The sequence below is a fragment of the Alligator sinensis genome, unplaced genomic scaffold, assembly GCF_000455745.1.
Source record: "Alligator sinensis unplaced genomic scaffold, ASM45574v1 scaffold681_1, whole genome shotgun sequence".
Taxonomy (NCBI): domain Eukaryota; kingdom Metazoa; phylum Chordata; order Crocodylia; family Alligatoridae; genus Alligator; species Alligator sinensis.
This window is the reverse complement of record NW_005842315.1, coordinates 196,060-215,552: the sequence shown is the minus strand read 5'-3', so window position 1 is coordinate 215,552 and position 19,493 is coordinate 196,060. Positions and strand designations below refer to the sequence as shown.

At 42.9% G+C, this 19,493-nt stretch overlaps 1 protein-coding gene across 1 annotated transcript in view; it reads left to right on the top strand.

The window, feature by feature from the left end:
• Window positions 1-19,029, top strand: part of DERL1 (derlin 1) — a 21,734-nt gene extending 2,705 nt beyond the window's left edge. Inside the window, exons 2-8 of the mRNA XM_006028446.3 lie at window positions 1,713-1,824; window positions 7,300-7,364; window positions 8,901-8,927; window positions 11,576-11,671; window positions 12,159-12,211; window positions 13,326-13,436; window positions 17,286-19,029. Coding sequence (XP_006028508.1) covers window positions 1,713-1,824; window positions 7,300-7,364; window positions 8,901-8,927; window positions 11,576-11,671; window positions 12,159-12,211; window positions 13,326-13,436; window positions 17,286-17,427 — 606 coding nt within the window. The 3' untranslated portion in view covers window positions 17,428-19,029. The remainder of the gene's footprint in view (window positions 1-1,712; window positions 1,825-7,299; window positions 7,365-8,900; window positions 8,928-11,575; window positions 11,672-12,158; window positions 12,212-13,325; window positions 13,437-17,285) is intronic.
• Window positions 19,030-19,493: the final 464 nt, after the last annotated feature.

The following is a 19,493-nucleotide window of genomic DNA, read 5'->3' as shown; positions in this document are numbered from 1 at the left end:
GGGCCGTGGAAACCCCCCCCGGCCACCCAAGCCCCAGGAGTGGCAGCTGGGCAGGAGCCTGCAGGCCACCAGTTGGACAGCCCTGCTTTATGTCATTACGAGCCTTCAAGCTGTCTTCCTTTTCCACATACTGACCCAAAGTAGTTATGACCTGAAGAGTTGGAGTCACATGCTTATTTGTGCTAGTCCCTCCTGAACTATGAAGCTTGAGGTCCAAACCTGTCATTCTGAATTTCTCTAGGCTGGGGCATCTGAAGCAGTGGCTCTCAACCTCATTGCACTCAAGGCACCTCTCTAACGTCAGAGTTCAACAGCACCCCATTTCAAACACTTACATGCACATTGTGAATGTTATGTTATAAACAGAATTATATTGTCAATGAATTTAATGAATTATACTGATGTATTATACCATAATATCAAATATAATACAAATGTAATATTCCCACTTCATGCTGCCAGCAAGAAGTGCTTTCCCAGCCCTGCCTGGCCCTGTGCACATTTACTTGCAATGTGGCATGTAGACTCCGTGCATATGGCTCTATACCACCCCAGGGATCGGTGGGCCAGTTTCTGCCCTTTGTTACCCCAGGGCAGTTCCCCCTGCCTCCCTCCCTCCATCTCTGGTCCTGGGCCTGTAACAGACAAGAGTCTAAGGACACCTGTCTAGCAGGTGTTGGGCTGCACAAAAGTGGCATGTGACGGGCGCTGAGGATTTGGAGAGGCAAGGGGATGAGCAACAGGACACATAAGGCAGATCAAAGAGTATCACCCAGTTTACATTGGTGATACTCGGTCCTGGTGGGCTCAGGAGCCAGCCCTGAGAGAGTAGGAGGGGCAAGGGAATGAGCTGGGGTGAAAAGCATAGCCCTACATCTCTTGTCTGCCTGCAGCAGTGTGTGCTGCTTGGAGTGAAGCAGTATGTGTCACGGGGGCTAGCAGGAGATGGGGTCCCCAGATGAACAGCTGTGAGTGCTGCCCATCTGCAGGGCACTTGTGGGTGTGGGGGGGAATGTATGCAATGTTGTGGAAGTGTGCTGGAAACTATCAAAGTGACATCTGATGGCTACTAAGTAGCTTAGCTAATCATACCAGGCAGTACAAAAGATGCAATGACTTCCAAAGTGGCAATAACACTGCCTGAATCATAGGGCTGAAAAGGACTTCGGGGTTCTCTAGTTCAGTGATACTCATCCTTATGACCCCACAGGCCAGATGGACTGGATCCAATTGATGGGCCTGAACCAGCATATGGGGTTGGCAGGCAGAGCCCTATGCTGCTGTGAGTGGGTGCTCAGCTCAATCCTGACCCGTCCGCTGGTATGCGGTGAGGTAGTGGCCTTGATTTGGATGCACAAGGAGGGGGCGATACACAGCAGCCCCGATCTGGACATGCAGGGATTCCTGCAGGCTGGATAACATGGCTCTGCAATCCAGATTTGGTCCATGGGCCAGAGGTTGAGCACCCCTCCTCTAGTCCAGCCCCATGCACAAACTCAGGACTTGTTATTCCAAACGATCCTTGACAAATGCCTATGCGTCCTGGACTTGAAAACCTGAAGTAAAAGGGATTCCACATAAAATATTTTGATTGACTGGAATATTTTAAAACTTCTTTCATCTTCTGTGTTGTATGGTAACAGACTAAGCTCCACAATTATAATTCTTTTACAGTTATGCCTGTACTCCTTCTCTTTTTTTCTTCTGAACAGATCTGGCGGCCGCTAACAGCAACGTTCTACTTTCCAGTGGGTCCAGGAACTGGATTTCTGTATTTGGTGAACTTATATTTTTTGTATCAGTATTCATCACGGTTAGAAACAGGTATGTTTTATCTTAATAACTATAGCACGTGCATTTGGTAGGCTTCACCATGAGTTAGCAAAAAGACTAAGCATTTTTCAAAATGTATATAATTCCAGCTGGAATGGCTTCTGCAAAAGGACAAGACAGTTCTGAGACAGACAGACAGTAGCATGTTCTTATTGCAACTGTTGGTCAACAGAAGATTGTGTTGAGAATCCATTCGCTGTGCTTCTCCTAGGTTGCGTTTCTAAACGATGTCCGATCATTTTGAATCCTTGACTGTAGCTCTTTCACTGGACCAATCTAAGGATGGTAGTACTGCAACTTTCAGTCATTGGTTATGGGGCAGTAGGAAGAGAGACTATCGCTGTTTTGCTGATTCTAGTGTCTTGGAATAAAGGAGCCAGATGAATTTCTTGCCTTCGGCAAATCACTTAAAGCTGAGGCAGAGAAGGATTTTCCCATCCTTTTCTTTAGAAAAGGCAGACTCTCTTGAGGGATGTGTGCATAGTAGAGCTATTCTGAGTAATCCTGAAAGAATAATACTCCACTGATTGTGCAGTTCTGTCACTATTGAAATACTCTGGAGTCTGAGATCCACCTGGAATTTCATTTAGGAAGAAAATACCTGGTGAGGGGGGAGTTCAGTCCCATGAAACATTCTGTTAAGATACTTTTTGGAAATGATTTTTTTTCTGAAAAGGCTTCTTATAATAAAATAAAATTCAAAAATGTAATGTGCTAATATTCTTAAATTGAAACAATGTTTTCATGAAAAATATTTTTTTTCAGACTTTTCCTCCAGATCATTTTTTGTTTGTTTGTTTTTAGTTCTGATTTGGAATACAGCCACATATGTAACTTTTAAATCCTTCATAAAGTGGAACTTTTGTCCTTTTACATAGCTTTAGAGGGGTAGTTAGCTGGATTAGCTTGAAGTCGGGTAGAAGGCAGGGCAGAGTGACACCTTGGGGCCTTGTTGCACGTTAATTTTAGGCAGGTCCTGAAGCTTTTAACCCCTGGATTATCCACACCTTAATATCTTAAACTAGTTTTAAGTACACTTTAGGTGGATTAAAGTTACCCCACTCCAAGTTAAGTTATCTCTGATCCATGTTACCAGCTCGTGTTCCATCAATGTTTGACCACCCCCTGCAGATGAGCCGCCCAAGTTGCAGTCCTCCAGCATCCCAAGATGCAGTGTTACCTTCCCCACCCCAACTCCCGGGCATGTGACCTTCCCACGCCTGGCCCATGCAAACAGCCTGCACAGCATGTGTCAGCTAGCCAAGTAACAGACTGTGGACAGGTCCAGGAGTGGGGGAGAACAAGGTAGGGGACTCTCATATACCTGTGAGCTGGGACTTTCTTCTTGGGGCAGGGGCAGTAGCTCCTTCAAAAGTGCCCTCCCTCACCACTCCCACCTCCCAGCCAACCTGAGAAATATGACCAGCACCTGCCACACCCCAAATCCAAATCACAATTTATTAAAACATAAGACCTTCTTTAATTTGTTTCCTTTTTTAAATTCTTCTTTCTATTTTATCCTTCAGTGGTTGACTTCCTTCATTTCTCCACCCCACTTCCTTTCCACCTCCCATCTTGTTACCCAGGCCCACCCCCTTAACTCTCTACCTGCCAGCTCCATGTTCCTGCCCCCACTCCACCCAACCCATGTCTCTCACCCCTGCCTAGAGCAAGGAAACAAGCCTGTCCTGGTTTACCAGCCCTGCAGTGGCAGCTTACAGCTCTAGCTCCTGGTTGGGTCCCTGCTCACAAGCCCTCTAGTGGCAAGTCACAGCTATGAAGGTGGGAAATAGTCAAAGTGTTTAGTCTTAAGGTGCAACTGCTCTAAACTTGAGCTAGCACTAACACTGATCAGCGTTTGAGCAGCTCTAAGTATGACATGTAACAAGGCATTTAGATGCTAACTAGTTCAGAAGCATAAGCTTTCTTTCATATTTGTCAGATGCTAGTAGGCTGTTGCCTACAAAAGCTTATGCCTCTCTGAACGAATTAGCCTCTAAAGTGCCACCCTGCCCTGCCTTCTGTATAACCCTAATTATGCAGAGATCATTAGGACTCGCAACTGGAAATGCTCAGGTAACAGATGTCTGTCTAGCCTTTTCTGTAAGTGGCTATATGTAAGCACCTCATACCATAATTTAAAGAGCAGGCTTTTCTGGTTCTAGGTAGAGCTTAACATGTTGAGGAAAGAAAAGATTAAATTGCTGATTACATGCAATCATTAAGAAGGCACCAAAACGCTGAATATTGAAGACAGCTTTGCACATATGCGAACAAGCAGCTCTTATGATGGGAAGTCTGGGTGCTTTCCTGTATTTATGATGCCAAGAATATGAAATAAATGATCTTCTTAACAATAAATTATACCCCACTGTAAACTTCTATAGTTGGGGCTAGTTCTGCCCTGGAGAGGTACAATTGACTGGCAAAATAGTTTTTGCAGTTAATTTTTCTAGAAATAAGAAAGTTGGCTGCTTCAGAGCCCCTCCACTGATCCTTGCCCTCTGTTAAAAACTTTCAAGCATTTCAAGATTTACAGCTGTGAGCACACAAGTTGCTCATGATGTAGACCAGCACTGCTGTCAATTTGTGAGCAAAATTCCCACAGTCAGTGGGATATATTACACTTGAATACATCCTTTATATAACTTTTCTGAGCAGATGCTAACGTTAAAAATCAGCTTTAAGGATCTTGCTCAAGTTTATTTGTAAACTTGCATTTATCTGGGAAATGCAGAAAAGACACAGCTGGGTTTCCAGAGCCCTTTATTTTAATAACAAAAATTACATCCCTGGCTTAGTTTTTCTCCTCTGAGAATAAGAGGACTTGAAACTGGTGATTATAAAATGGTTTCCTGAGACCCTTGTAATACTTGTTTTGCTGTCTTGGGAATGGAAATACTCAGCTCAGGATTTTCAGATATTTAAAGGGACACTAACTTCAAAGCCTCTTAATTTTTCATTTATCCACAACTTAAGTAAACCCCAAGATAATTAGAAAGGAAAAAGTTTAGAGGAAATAACCTTTTTGCCTATTTTGTTTTTTGTCTTACTAGTCATGTTTCTTATAGAGTCAGTCACCTTCCTCTGCATAAGTTCTCACGGCAACAGTGTGGGAGGAAAAAACTTTTCTGTAACCAAATTTAAAAAAAAAAAAATCCTTCAGAAAAGGCCTGTAATTTTCTTTCTTTCTTTTTTTTTTAAGCAGTATCTAAACCCTTTCCTGTTTGGGGGTGGAATATAAAATAATTACAGTAATACTTGCATGCTGTGTAATACAGACGTTACTAAAGAAAGCCCCATCTTTACCTTCTTGCTCTGTTGAGCTGTATGTGTACACTGAGGGCAGTAGATGCCCCTGAGCATTTTGATGTCTGTTTACAAGTGTGGTTCTGCTTCTTTTTCTTCTTGTGTTCTGTGGTTTTGTTTTTAAGTCATGGTAGATTCCATTTATATCTGTGCAACAACCTTACCTAAGTCTTTATGCTGCCCTCACATCTGTTAATGTGGACTTCTCTGCCTCCGGAGTTTCATGAGAGTTGCTGCAAAAGTCCAGGCTAACAGATAGTGATGCAGGACTGGGGACTGAAAATACATGCCTTTTTCAAATTAAAAAACTACTCTCGACAGCCCGGCTTGTGGAATCAGCCTGAGATTTAAAATTCAAGATGGCTTGTTTGTGTGTGTTTTTATGTTGACTTGCCCATAGCAAGCACTCTGCTGCTGAGAGTTATACTCTGACATTCCTGTAGCCCAGGGGCGGGCAATTATTTTGGGCAGAGGGCCGCTTACTGAGTTTTGGCCAGCCATCAAGGGCCGCATGACAGGCAGCTCAGGGCAGATAAATATTAATTTTCTAAATATTTTAGGAGCCCCGCGGGCCAGATAGAATGGCCTGGCAGGCCGCATCTGGCCCCCGGGCTGCATTTTGCCCACCCCTGCTGGTAGTCCCTTGTATCTTCAGAGTGGGGTTTAGTGCTGTGGTACAAATTTATACTTGGGGAGGCTGTTTCTGAGAGAGAAGGGAATAGGTTTAATTAATGGTCATTCATTTGTCTTAGCTTTTGGGGACTGTTGGGAATCCTGAAAAAATAAGTGCCTCATCTGTTTAGTTTAGTGACTAAAATAACTGAGTTGACGCAGGAAACAGATGTAAATTTTTACAGAACTACATAGTCAAGAGGCAAACCACACTTTAATCTCTACATTCTCTATTTGATTTGTGCATGCACACTTGCTTTATTAAAATCTCCTTGCCAGTAACTGCCTTTTTATGAGATATTGGGTTAAGCATCTGTTAACACTTGTAGAGTCAAATCCACTTAAGATCACACCATTCTGTCTTTTTTAAATGGTCTGGGCATGACCACAACTAATGTAACAGGCCCTCTTACATCTTTTCGGCATTCCTTTAAACGTATTAAATCTTTGGGATTTTGTATATTATGAAGCTTTCTTAGAGGGGAATAAAAGACATACCATAAAGCCATATTAAAGGAAGTAAAACCATAAAATCGTCTGGTTTGGGAAATTGCCACCCTCTGACTTTTGGTTTTCTTGCTTTTGGAAGCTTAAAAGAAGATAAGGCAGAAGGTTGAATGCTAACTTGCCATGTTGTGCCCCTTTTGGCTTGATCTGGCTACAACCAGATGCTTCAACATCCATATCCAGAGAGGAGGCAATGGAGGAGTTGGGGACTTCCATTTGCAAGGAAAAATAACTGGCATATTTCCAGTCTGTGGAATCAAGAAGACTAACAAAATTCTGTACTGATGATGCTGTCTGTCGCTGTCTTTCTCCTTTTTATTTGAAGAATAAGGGCAAGATAGCTGTATCCCAACCATGCTCAACCTCTCTTGCCCTGTGGGCCAGATTGGGCCACCATCCCTCTTCCCCCCAGTGTAGGACCAATCCACCTGCTGGATCCCTCATACTGAATCTGGCTACAGTGTGACCCTGTCTGCCATCACAGTTTGCCTGGAAACTTGCGGAGGGGAGTGGAGGGGGCAGTGGCAGTGTTAATTGCTGTGACTCTGGGAGCAATTAATGCAGCTACTGCTTTCCCACTGCTAAATTTCCAGACCTGTGGGGAGCCCCAGAGGTTGAGTACCACTGCGCTATCCAGTCGTGTCAATGCACAGCTTGGGCAGGAAGATTGCAGAAACCACAGGGTCACTTGGGTCACTTATGAATAAATCAGTATGAGTAATAATGGATTTAAAAAAATTAACTTCTGAAATAAATTACTTCCACATCTGGTAAAATGTGTGCTTGAGGTGGTCAGATATGGCAAGTGTCACCTTAAACACTGAAGTACCTATAAAGTCGGATTGAATTTGTCATAATGTGTTGTCCCCACGGAGCAAGAGCTAAGGTTGTCTCCTGGTTTGAAATCATAGTTCCTAAGAACCAAAGTCTCTTGGAGATCCTGAAAATGTTTTGCTAACAACTCATTTTGTTTTTTAGGTGCTTTTGATGGAAGGCCAGCAGACTACATGTTCATGCTCCTGTTTAACTGGATTTGCATTGTTGTATCCTTCAAGTCATTCTTCTATTTGGTTCTTGTATTTGTATCTAAAATAAGTCGCTTTTATAATACAGGTCTTATCAGCTATTTCCAGAGGTGGGGCAGAATTTAGAAATTGTGCTAGTGCAAAGTTCTGGGTCAACTGCGGTGACTGAAGTCTTCTGTGCCCAGGAAAGTTGGGAGCAGTAAAGACTTCCCCAGAGTTCCTTGCTTGCTTCATTTTGGCACTGTTGTGGATGGCCACCCAGCTCTTAGGTCAGAGAGCCTGTTAATTGTGATGGATACAGACTCTTCTTCACCATGGACGGAAAAGACTAAAGTAGTGTCGTAAAGACTGCTAGAGAATTAAAGCTTTCACTGTTGACACAGGCTTGAGTCAGATTGGTGATCTTGAAGTGAAATGCTTGCTACTCATTTAGCTATCACATGGGCTGTTCTGGGTTCTTTCCTCTTCATGCCATTTTTTAGAAGTGGAACTGAATTTAATAATCTCTGATATTTTCCCTTCTCTCTTTCCTGTTCTTCCTGTGTCCCTTTACTGTATTATGGCTATTTATGAAAGAATTGTAGCTGGAGAAGGAACATGGGGGGTAAGTAACATCAGCTGTAGTTATGTCAGCTACATCTTTAACTTTGTAGAAGTGCTGCCATCTTGATTAACAGATCTGCTCCTTCCTTCTCTTCCACTTACGTTTCCTTGTACAGCATTTTTGCTCCTGTTAGTCCTACAGGCCCAATACAGTGGCTAGAACATAAGATGGATTTTGTTTCATTGCCAACAAAACTGTCAACTAAATTATAGTTGTAAATCTTGGATGGTGGTTCTTCTGGTAAGGATCTGATTACTGTTTGACATTCAAAGTAATGTGGAATTTGCAGCTGAGAAAACAAACTTGGTAAAAATAAATAAATAAATAAAAAGGCTAAACCAAAAGCTGTCCTGTTTTCCACCCCCCGCCATTTCTGGCTAGTAAAACCAATTACTGAGGAACAGTGTTATCTGATACTACAGTAAACACATTTCTTCTCAGGTAAAATAACACTAAAAAAAACTAGAGCACTGCAGTTCAGGAAACATGATAATTGCAATATTTAAATTTTCTGCTTATCTGTTTTTTTGTCAGGTATAGAAAATGCAGCACTTAAACTCTTAAGCAAATGGAACAACAGATGTATGACACAGACTTCTGGGTTTTTAACTTAGTTTTTAACAAAGATTAATTGGCTTGCAGTTGGTAATCTCTGCACAGAGCCAAAGACTGAATGAGCATGAAAGCAGACTCCGTCTCAGTCCTACATGTGGCTGCTTGAGGTGATGGTGGAGGGTTTGTCGGTATGGTAGCTTGAGCAGTCGCAGCTGATCTGTTCTGTAGGTGGTTGGAGGTCTTCCATTTTCCAGATTAATGTGGGACTTCACAAAATATAGTGCTGCAGCATGGTTTCATTTGGCTAAAATTGAACAGGCCAGGCTTTTAGCCTCAAAAATCACTCTAGTCTGTCACCTGTTTTCATTGCATTTTCCTTAGTTGTCAACTAAAAGATAACTGGCTTGGCCATGGACATGCAGGTAAGTGTAATGCAGCTTTTCAGAGACCTTCATAGGAAATTTTTTCTTTGTTTTTTGTTTGTTGGTTTTGGGGGGGCGGGGGAATGCTTCACATGTTCATTAATGCACTTTAGGTAATGTGCATTAAATCTAATAAATCTATTGTGAAGTGCTAGCCTATTTTAATGTGCATTAGCTAAAGATCACTTTTTGTGATGCTTTAATGTGCATTAAAATAAGCTAATGTGCATTAACGCTCATGTGTAGACACACTCTTAGAGATGCTACAAAATGTCACTTTTACATTCTTGCTTTATTTATATCGGCTGCTCATCAGTGTTTTGGGAAGTAACTAAATTCTCACCCACAGATACTTTACCTACATTTGTAGCTGGTCTAAGCTTTTTCTGTTTGGTTGTAATCTCAGGTAACATCAGGCAGGGATGTATTGTAAAAGTTAATTATACTGCCGAGGAGACAAGGGGGTGACTTCTTGGCCCTGTTGAAGTCCAAATGAGTTCTGCCACTGATTTCAGTAAGCAGAGAAGGGGTAGTTAGCAACATGAGTCTGAGGTTAGGCAGAAGGCAAGATAGTCTGTAAGATGCACTTCTGACTGGACAAGACTTGGTCTGTAAGGTAGAGATGAACCTTGCCTACTGACTTTAGTAAGACTGGGAATTTGTTTCCTGATGATTTTCCTCTGCCCTATTTCTTCAAGTGCCTTCATGGTAAGGTCTGTGAAGCTGGTGATCTTGCCCTTTGGCTAACCCCTGCTCCTCCCCGCCCTCCCCCCCCTTCTCAGGTTGGGGTTCATCATAGCAAGTAGCAAAAGAAGCTGATGCAGAATGAGGAGAACTTCCCAATTTTATGGCCATAAAAATGCACTGATGTCCGTTCTTTGAATTTGAAATTCATGTATTTAATTTAAATCAATAGTATACAAAAGGAATTCCAGTTGTCTTCTGAGTTTGCATATAATATTTTTACACCCCAAAATATGTCTCATTCTTGGGGTGTCCTCTTTGTATATAAACTAGTCCAAGAAAGTAGAGTAGCCCCAAGAACACCATATTTCTGACAGAACCTAGTTTAACAAATTTATCAGCTAGACCAGGGATCTGCGATCTATGGCCCACAGGCCAAATCATGCCTGGAGCCGGGGGTTCACCTGTGCCACGCTGTGGCTGAGAAGTAAGAAGTGGCAGCAGTAGCTGGGACCTAGTGCTGGCTCTCCTTTGAGCTGAGCTGGGTCATTCCAGTCTGGCACCAGAAAAACAGTGCTGCCCTCTGAACTAGACTATTGTCAGAGCCTCTTGTAAAATCTCTTGAAAGTCTCTCTTTTTCTTTGTATTTCTTGATTAGAAAAACAAGTCCTATAGTGAGCGAGTATAAAGGAGTCAACATTTCTAAAACAGCACTGCTAGTACAACTTGTTGCTATTTTTATGACCTCTTGGGGTTTGTCTAACTCAATACTAAAGAAGCTGAACTGATTTGACTTGATCGTTTTTTTAAATTGATGTAGTTAAACTAACAATCCCCTAAGTGTATGCAGATAGACTTAAACTAGTTTTACTTGTGCTCAGAGCAGTTTAACTTAATTCAGCAAAGATGTGGAAAGACACATCAGTGTAACTTATATCAGCATACAAATTAAGTTAACAAAATAAATGACACCAATCTCGGGAACAGACAGCTGTGCAGCTCTCGTGGGATAGTAGGTGTCATTACAGACACCTGCCACCAGGTGGCAGAAAAGCAAGCAGCTCCACCGGGATTGAAATTGTAAGAGAAACCCTAACTTGAACTAGTTATTACCCTGATTTTTTTTTTTTTACAGATAATTTGCCACTGGGTCAGGTGAAGTAACACTGGTTTAGGGGTTTGTGTTGTCTGTCTGCTACGCCAGTAATTCCCAACTTTTTTTATGGCTGCCCAGCGCGAGCGGCACAGGGCATGCAGAGCAAGCTGCCTCCCTCCTGGGGCTCCCCTGGTGCCTGGCTTTAACCCCAGAAGCTCAGATATGACCCCGGAAGCCCCACAGCTGGGCAGACGGACAGGGCTCTGAGTGGGGGGCTCGTGCCACGACGCTGCAGCCAACCCACCGTGGCTGGTTGGGAACCTCTGTGCTACACTTTCACTTTTAGTGTAATGTAAATACCAGTGCAAACTTTTTGTCTGTCCACACCTAAGTGCTGTATTTAAAGTCACAGACCTCTGCTTATTGAAGACCTCTCCTAAGGTTCGAAATACGCAACAAACGGTATTGAAAGCACGAATGCATTTCACAGAAAACCTATCCTAGCTGTGTGTAGAGTGAGACTGGGGCATCCCAGTACCTGAAGCAGTTGCATGAAATTTAAGCCAGCTCAGAAATGGGCAGTCTGCAACACTTCTGGCAGAAATGATAGGAAGGTCACAGCGAGCAGGTGAGGCAAGTTTTCTACACAACAGAACAGCTTGCCAATTTGGTTCACTTGCTCACCTGCTACCTTGTTCATTTGTGAGGTCATAATAAAATACAGGCAACAAAGGTGTTGCAGTATAGGTCTTGGAGCGTCTTTGCTGATGTTGTGCTTGTCCTGCTGCCACTTTAAATATTGTGGGATGAAAGGGTTATATGGAAGTGACCGTGAGTATGATCTTTGCTTTGTTTCTTTATATCGCAGTTGTTGATGATTCCTCTCATCATGTCAGTTCTTTATGTGTGGGCCCAGCTGAACAGAGACATGATTGTATCATTTTGGTTTGGGACAAGATTTAAGGTATGGCACAAAGGGGAGAAGGGCGTAAGGATTTGGGATTTGGTTCTTGCTGTCCTTCATGTGGCACCAGTCGTTTCAGTAGAAAACTGCTTTGGAGGTCCCCAAAACTGCAAATTGTCACTACTACTTAGTAAGATTTGTAGTTTGAATTTCAGCCTGTTCTTCTCTGAGCTGCTGTTTTTGTTTCTTTCTGACCACTGTGTGCTACCCTACGGTAACACAAGTTCAGTACCAGTAGGACTACCCATCAGATTTTAGCTATGGAAGAATGTGTGAAAAAATGTTTTTTAAACACTTGTACACAAATGCTTCCTATGTCTATAAAATGGTTACTTAAATAAGGATATTTTGCCATTTTAATTAAAGTGTTCAAGTCAAATTTGCATAATAATAATGCTTAAGAGACTGAAAGATGAAGTTGCCAAGTAACTTTTGCAGCCTTCTTCTCTCCTTTAGTGGTTGTAACTTGACTATGTCTTTTCTACAGGCCTGTTATTTGCCGTGGGTTATTCTGGGATTCAACTACATCATTGGCGGATCGTAAGTAGTTACTAATTTTTGTTTACCTGAGATTGTAAATATAACCAACAATAATCTGTGGTTGATCGTAACAATAAACTGAGCTTCAAGCTAATGGGTTAGTAATGGAATTGCCAATGGTTAGATATTTTCCTTGTAGAAAGTATGTGAAAGCAAGAAAATTAAATGTCTGAAAACTTGTACAGAACTTGTTAGACAAAAATAGGATGAATTCACATTTTTTGTAGTAGACCTTTGGCGAAGGTTTTCTTCTAAACAAGAATCTAAGCCATGATTGTTCCTGAAACCACAGAGTTAAGCTCTTCTCCCACTTCCTTTTTTTCCTAGCCCTTGTCTCCATATCGCACATTATGTTTGAGGAGGAGAGGGGGAGGAAGCCCACACAGAACACATGTGATATTTGCTAGCCATCCTTCTGAGCAGACTTCAGCCTGCCTGTATCTTATTATCCCTCTTTATTTTGTTTATAAGCTTTTTTTTTTTAAATTTATTTATTTATTTTTTTGAGCAGAGACTGCTGGTCCACAGTCCTGTACAGTGGTGCCCTGATTCCTATTGATGCTTATGGAGCACCACAACTACTGCTGTCACTACCATCTAGATACATGGTCTATGGAAGAGAGAACTTGTGTTTTCTGTATTTGGGTTCTGGTTGTGCTTCCTACTGACTAACCCACCCCTTCAGGAAACTGCTCCTTTTTTAAACATCTGCTGTTTCCATATGCGGAAACAAAAATAATCAAAGGCTCCAGTTCTGCCGAAAAACTATAAGTCTGTTAAATTGGGATCCAAAAACAAAGCAGATGAGGGGACAGGCTGTTGAGTAGAGGTGGCAATTGATCTTAGTTCTTGAGAGTTACAGAAACTCTAATTCCCAGTATTAGTAAGCATTAATTGTATTGCATTGCTCAAGCCTGGATAGAGAATGCCTAGAAGGCAGGGTGCTGGCGAAGTTGACAGAAGTAGCCTGTAATAAACTATGGAGAAAATTCTGTGGTTCTTGGGTTGGGCAGGGAGGGGGGGACCTTGATATACTCTGACACCTTAAGGTAGAAGTGACAAAATAGCTCTTTTGTTTCTTGAGGTATTTCAGATAATTTTTCTTGCTTTGCAGCATCATCAATGAGCTGATAGGAAATCTGGTTGGACACCTGTACTTCTTCTTAATGTTTAAATACCCAATGGACTTGGGAGGAAGGAATTTTCTGTCCACACCCCAGTTTCTGTGAGTTTTTCTTTCTTTCTTTCTCCCCCTCCCCACCCTGCCAGACTTTAATTTCATTGGCATGACCTTCTGAAAGCCCTGCAATTGGAGGGACTAAAAAAATGAGTATGACCCCAGCAAATATTTTTTAATTCTTCTTATGTCCCCTTGAATTAATCAACCAATGACTGGGATGACAGCTATCCTGTCTCAGGTAGACATCCATGTACCAGATCAGATAGGGTTCTGAGTTTGATGGTTTAGCAATCTCCAATGTGTCCAGTAGCAGGTCTTGAAAGAGAAGGTGCAAAAAACCTGATAGTAGTCATCTAATGAACTGGCCATATGGGAAGCTTATTCCCATCACTATCAGTTAATAGTTGGCATATATTCCTTACTAGCTGCAGGAGTGAAGGTAGGAAACAACTCTCTGTAGTATATAATATGGCAATAGAGACATCCCTGGAATTATTACTTTGTTTTCTAAGTGGGCTTTGTTCTCCTCTTGGTTACCTTTTATCTTACGCTGTTCCTCTAGCTAAGAGGCAAACAAACTTAGCTGCTACCTAACAGAAGCCAATTATAATTGATTGGTAGCACCAACTATGAATTGCAAATCAACTGACAGAATGCAGATTGGCAGTAATGTGACTAGAATAACTGCAAGGCTTGGATAATGGGATGTTTTCCTGAGATCCTGCTAGTGATTCAAAGCTAAAACTGTTTGCAGAAGGAAGAATCCAAGATCATTGCTGAAGTAATCTGTACCATAGTGCTTTGGTATCAGGGTTGTGTATACTTCTTCCTGCCCAAATCAAGCTAATGATTTAGGCAACCCCTTCTTAGAACTTGTGCTGTTGATTTTTTTTTTTTTTTTTTTTTTTTTTAAGACAGTGAGGTACAGGGTCGAATTGCCTTTGCATTACACCAAACAACAGGATGTCAAACTTATTTGACCTTGCAGGCTAGATGAGTGTCCCTGAGCTGATCTTTGGGCCAGACCAGGACTGTGACACCCTATGGAGCAGCTGCGGCACCAGGTCCAGGCTGCACACAGCATGAACCAGCCCCTGGGGCTGGCACAGGGCTGCAGACAGCACAGGAGATGGTCTGGAGCACTCTGCCTTGCTGTAACCCCTGCATGCCAGCTCTGCATCTGGTGGGGTGCCACATGGAGCATGTGCTCTATGCCAGCCCCCTGCTCAGTGCACAGTCAGTCCAGCCCATGTGCCACGTGCAGTACATGCCAGCTCTGGGGCTTACAATGCATGTGGCCCTGGGGCTGGCATGGGGTACACGCTACCCATGGTGCCTTGGCTGGACATGGCACTGCATGGGGTCCAGGGTACTTGCTGTTTGGTGCCCTGGACTGACCCCCTGTGCAATAACCTGCAGGGTGGATCATACAGCTCCATGTGCTGGGTCCAGGCCATATGTTTGACACCCCTGATGTACATCTCCAGCAACATGGTGGAGGTCTCACCCTTACCACCTTAACTGCTCCTGCTATTGCAAGCCTTCCTGCTAAACCTAATTTTCAATAAAAATCAGAAGATGACAAAGTGTTGCTTTTAATAGTTCTGAAGCGACCATCAATCTTACTGATTATGTGTAATTGTCTCTTGATTCCAATTAGATGCATTTAAATTTTCCCTCAACATTTGAGCAGTGGGAATGGTTAGGTAGTCTTACATGACTAGAATCCCTGTAAACTCCCTCTAACAAGGCACCAGTTTTGGTTTTGTGTTGCATACTCCATAGCTATGGCCTACAATTAGGACACTAATAACATTAAGACTCTTTGGTACTAAAAGTTCTTAATTTCTTTTCAAGACCTATAGAGTTTGTCAAAAGAGTGTTCATACAGAGTTGGGACTTGCAAGAACTTCTTTAGTACCTCAGATTTGATAGGTCATATTCAGCCATGGAATAGCCTGGCTTGATGGAATGTGCCCGGTTGTTTGCTTGCTTGCTCCAGAGCTGAATTTGACCCTATGTCTGTTGTAACTCTCAAATATACATAAATGTCCTTTTCTGGAGAGCAAGAAGGGTCAAGATACCAGCCTGAGACTTGGAAGACAAAGGTTCAAGTCCCTGCTCATCCTTGGATGTCTAGATGTCTAATTTCAGTTGAAATTAGTGGGCCTTAGTCTCCCTGTTCCCTTAATTCACCATTTAAAATAGCAGCCCCTAACTCACACAAGTGTAGGTGCAAAACTGAGCTCCTCGGACATGGCAATGGGAGACCCTTTGGGTACATAAAATAGATCTCTTCTGGAAAGAGATTCATATGTGGTTCCTTCTCCCCTCCAGGAAAGAAAAGTATAACCTAAATTAAAAATGCAGCAAGAGACTGTTTCCCTCTTCCACTTCTGAGGAGGACTTATCAATTTGTGGACTTATTTTGATTCTGTAAAATCCTATTTTCCAGGATTGCAAAAAGCCAAACAGCCATCCAGGCCTAGTTGGCTTATTGGCCTAGCATGGTTAAGACGTGCCCACAGTACATGAGGGAGGGATGCAACTAGTAGGGCTGTGCGAAGCTTCGGTCCCTGATTTGATTTGGTCCAATTTGGTTGTTGAATCTCTGAATCCAATCAAAGGACTCTTTAATCCTTCCGAATCAGTTTGGACAGATTCAGTGATTCAGACATAGACACAGCTTTAAATTTGTTTTTTCTACAAACCTCTAGGTAGCAGTGGCTCGTGATCACTGCAGTGCTGGGGCAGATGGAGCGTTCCACAGAAGCACGGTGGGGTCCCCAGCATGCTCGGCAACATACCCAGAAGTGGACCACAAGCACTTCTGGGTGCACCGGGGAGCATGCTGGGGGTGCCCCCATGCCCTCCCGGCTCAGTGACTGGTGCCTCCTGGGTCTGGAGGGGCACCCAGGTTTCCCCTGAGGCCAATCACTGGGCTGGGGGGAGCAGTAGGGGGCCCTGCATGTTCCTTGGCAGACCCAAAAGTGGACCAGAAGTACTTCTGGTCCACTTCTGGGTTCGCTGGAGAGCCCCCCGCGTGCTGTGGGACACTCCATGCGTCTCAGCACTTACCTCAAAGTATGTAGAAAAAACTTTTAAAGCTTTGCCTGTGTCTGAATCGCTGATTTGCTAAATAGGCATTGAACTGTCAGATTCAGATTCGTGTGAATCGAATTGGGGACAGCAATCTGAATCAACAGATCAAATCATGTCCCTGATTCAGACCAAATCTGAATCAAATAGGGCCCATTTCACACGCCCCTAGTAACTAGCATCACCTCCAGCTGCTTTGACTTTCCAACACGTCTACAGCTGGATCAACTGGGGACAGCCTTCAGCGTGAGGCTTTTACCTTGCTACAGTCCTGTGACATGAGTATCATAACCATCCTCTTGCCACACCCCACTTCCCAAGGTACTAGAGTTTATTTGGAGAGTATTCTGTACATTGGAAATCTGTGTCCAAGTTGCTTGGCTTCCTGGGCCGCATCCAAACCCATGTTTGGCAGCAGTGCGAGTGGCTGTGTTAACCACTGCAAGTGCTAGAGCTGCAGGGATTGATGGCTGGTGCTTGCTCTGCCACCACCAAAATGTGTCCCCAGTGGGGGTGCGTACTCCAGAATTCAGCAGCAGGCCCTACCTCCACTCTCTCCAGTTCCTTCTGGAGCCCTGTGGAGCACTCTCCTCCAGGACATGGCTGAATAGGCTGGATCCAGCTTGTGGGCCATATCTTTGACCCCTCTGCTCTCGATAAATAAACCCCCAGTTAAATCTAGCAGGTACAAAGGTTGGGACTTTCATAAAGTGAGTTCATGCTGCTTAAAGATCAAAAGACAGTGGTGCATATACAACACGTGTAACTTTCTCTTCCTGGCCACTTGTTTTCTAGATATCGCTGGCTGCCAAATAGAAGAGGAGGGGTCTCGGGATTTGGTGTTCCACCTGCTAGTGCACGAAGAGCTGCAGAAGATCAACAACAGGGGGGTAGAAGACACAACTGGGGCCAAGGTTTCAGACTAGGTGACCAGTGAAGAACTGCTGCTCTTGGCAAACAACTACTCCTGAGCGCACGTAGGAAGGCTGCTTCCTGGTGCACTGTGCTTAAGAACCAAGCTCTCTAGTGCTATTGAATTTGTCTGATTTTAAAGAATTTTGTTTCTGGCGCAAGGTAAAATAAAAACTTGAAGAAAAACTGTAGATCTTACACCAGGATAGCCAGTAGTGCTCAACTCCATTCTGCCCTTTAAGGAAAGCCTTAGTACTGTCTGTCTGTTGCAGTGTGCATCCATTTCACTGCCCTCCTCTCTGATACAGTGGCACGTGCTAATCGTGTTTGGTACCTTGCTTTCTCTTCTGGTACGTGAAAAGTTCTGTTTGGTTGTGGCAAGATAAGAATCCAGTCTTTGGCTAAAGGTTGGATCAGACCAACCTCTCCATTCTGCTTCTGAAAAGCTGATTCTTCAATACCTGCATTTAGATTTCAGGGTGTTGAAACCTTTATTTAAGTGGCATAATTGGACTGCATTCATAACAGAGAGAATGTTTCTGAGATGTTTAATCTTGTTACCAAGCTACATTTCAGGAAAGAAGTTTTTTCTTGTGGTGTAGTGTTTGTGGAGAGATGTTTCCTTGTCCACTGCAGATGAGAGGGGAAAGGCTAAGGGCAAAAGACAGCTTTCCTTTCCTGTTAGTAATTACAATAACAAATATTCCCAGCACACTAAATTTCTGTGATTTGTAATGTCCACCACTTGCTGCATTTGAGTCAAAATTGTATCTGTCTCCAAGCTGCAAACCATTGGCTTCAGGGTTGATATTTTAGTTGCAAAACAAAATAGCACAAAAGTAGAAAATGTACATATGGCGAGTGGCTATTGTGAAGGGTACTAACTACAGGGTTATGTTTGTATTAACTGAGACTACAGCATTTGCTTTGAAAGCTTTAAGGAATTGGAGAATCACTGGAAATAAACTTGTTCCAGGTTACCAGAGAATTGATTTGCTTTCCAAAGTTCTTTCTCAAACAAGAAGTCACATACTTTTTCAGTCTATGTCTTTTTCTTGGAAGTGCGGGGCGTGATTGTCTATAGTATTCTCTTGCTATTATTGTAAGGCAGTATGCTCTTATGGGCAGAGTACAGGGCTAGGAGCCAGGAAATCTTAACAACTGTTATTCCACTATTCACCATATGGCCTTCAGTGAGTTACTTAGCCTCAGTTTTCCCATCTGTAAAATGGGGTAAATAATATTTACTATCCACAGGGATCCCAAGAGTCATTTTGAGTAGTGCTGTGAAATTATAAGTGATATGTCAGAGCTAAGTATTTTTATTACTACTGGTTTATTTGTTTTTTTCCATTGGACTTGTGCTCTGCAGGTTTACAGATTCTAGATACTGTACTAGTAACTTCCTGAATCTGGGAAAAGAAAATTTGCTTGTTTATCTGAGTAGCTTCACAAGGATCCGTTGTGGCATGTAAAGAGGAAAAATGTAACTGTTGGTCGTCTTGCTCATGAGTGAATATAGGAACTGGCAAGCATCATGTTGCATGTCTTTTGGTTTTTGTCGAAGCATGGAGGCTCAGAAATCACTTAGCACTTCTGTTTCCAGTAATAAAATGTTAAAGATGCTCTTGCCTTGTTTTATTTATATTAAAATCCTTTGGTGGAAAAGGACTCCAGTGGCATAAATGCTAATCTACTGTTGACCTGTAGCTGTTAATAATGCTGACTTGTAATGTTTCAGGAGCCATCCTGTTGCAGCTGGCCTTCAATTAGTCATGTCACAGTCTCTCTAAAGCAGTTGTTCACATTACTTAACAGTCTGGTTTTACAAAGTGGCAGCAGTTGAAGTGATTGTCTAGTTGTTGATTTACCTACTGCAGAGAGCCAGTGCAAGGCCTTAAGTGGGGACTTAAACATAGCTAATTCATGCTGTGCACCCAGGTGATTGTCACCTTGACACGCAGGCTGCAGAAGGAATGGCTTCTAACTTTGCAAATGAAATGTGTTTTGCAAGTGGGGTGTGTGGGGGAGGGTTGGAGAACCTTTTGACACAAGATTATGGGGCTTTTTTTTTAACAGTTTCAAAAAACT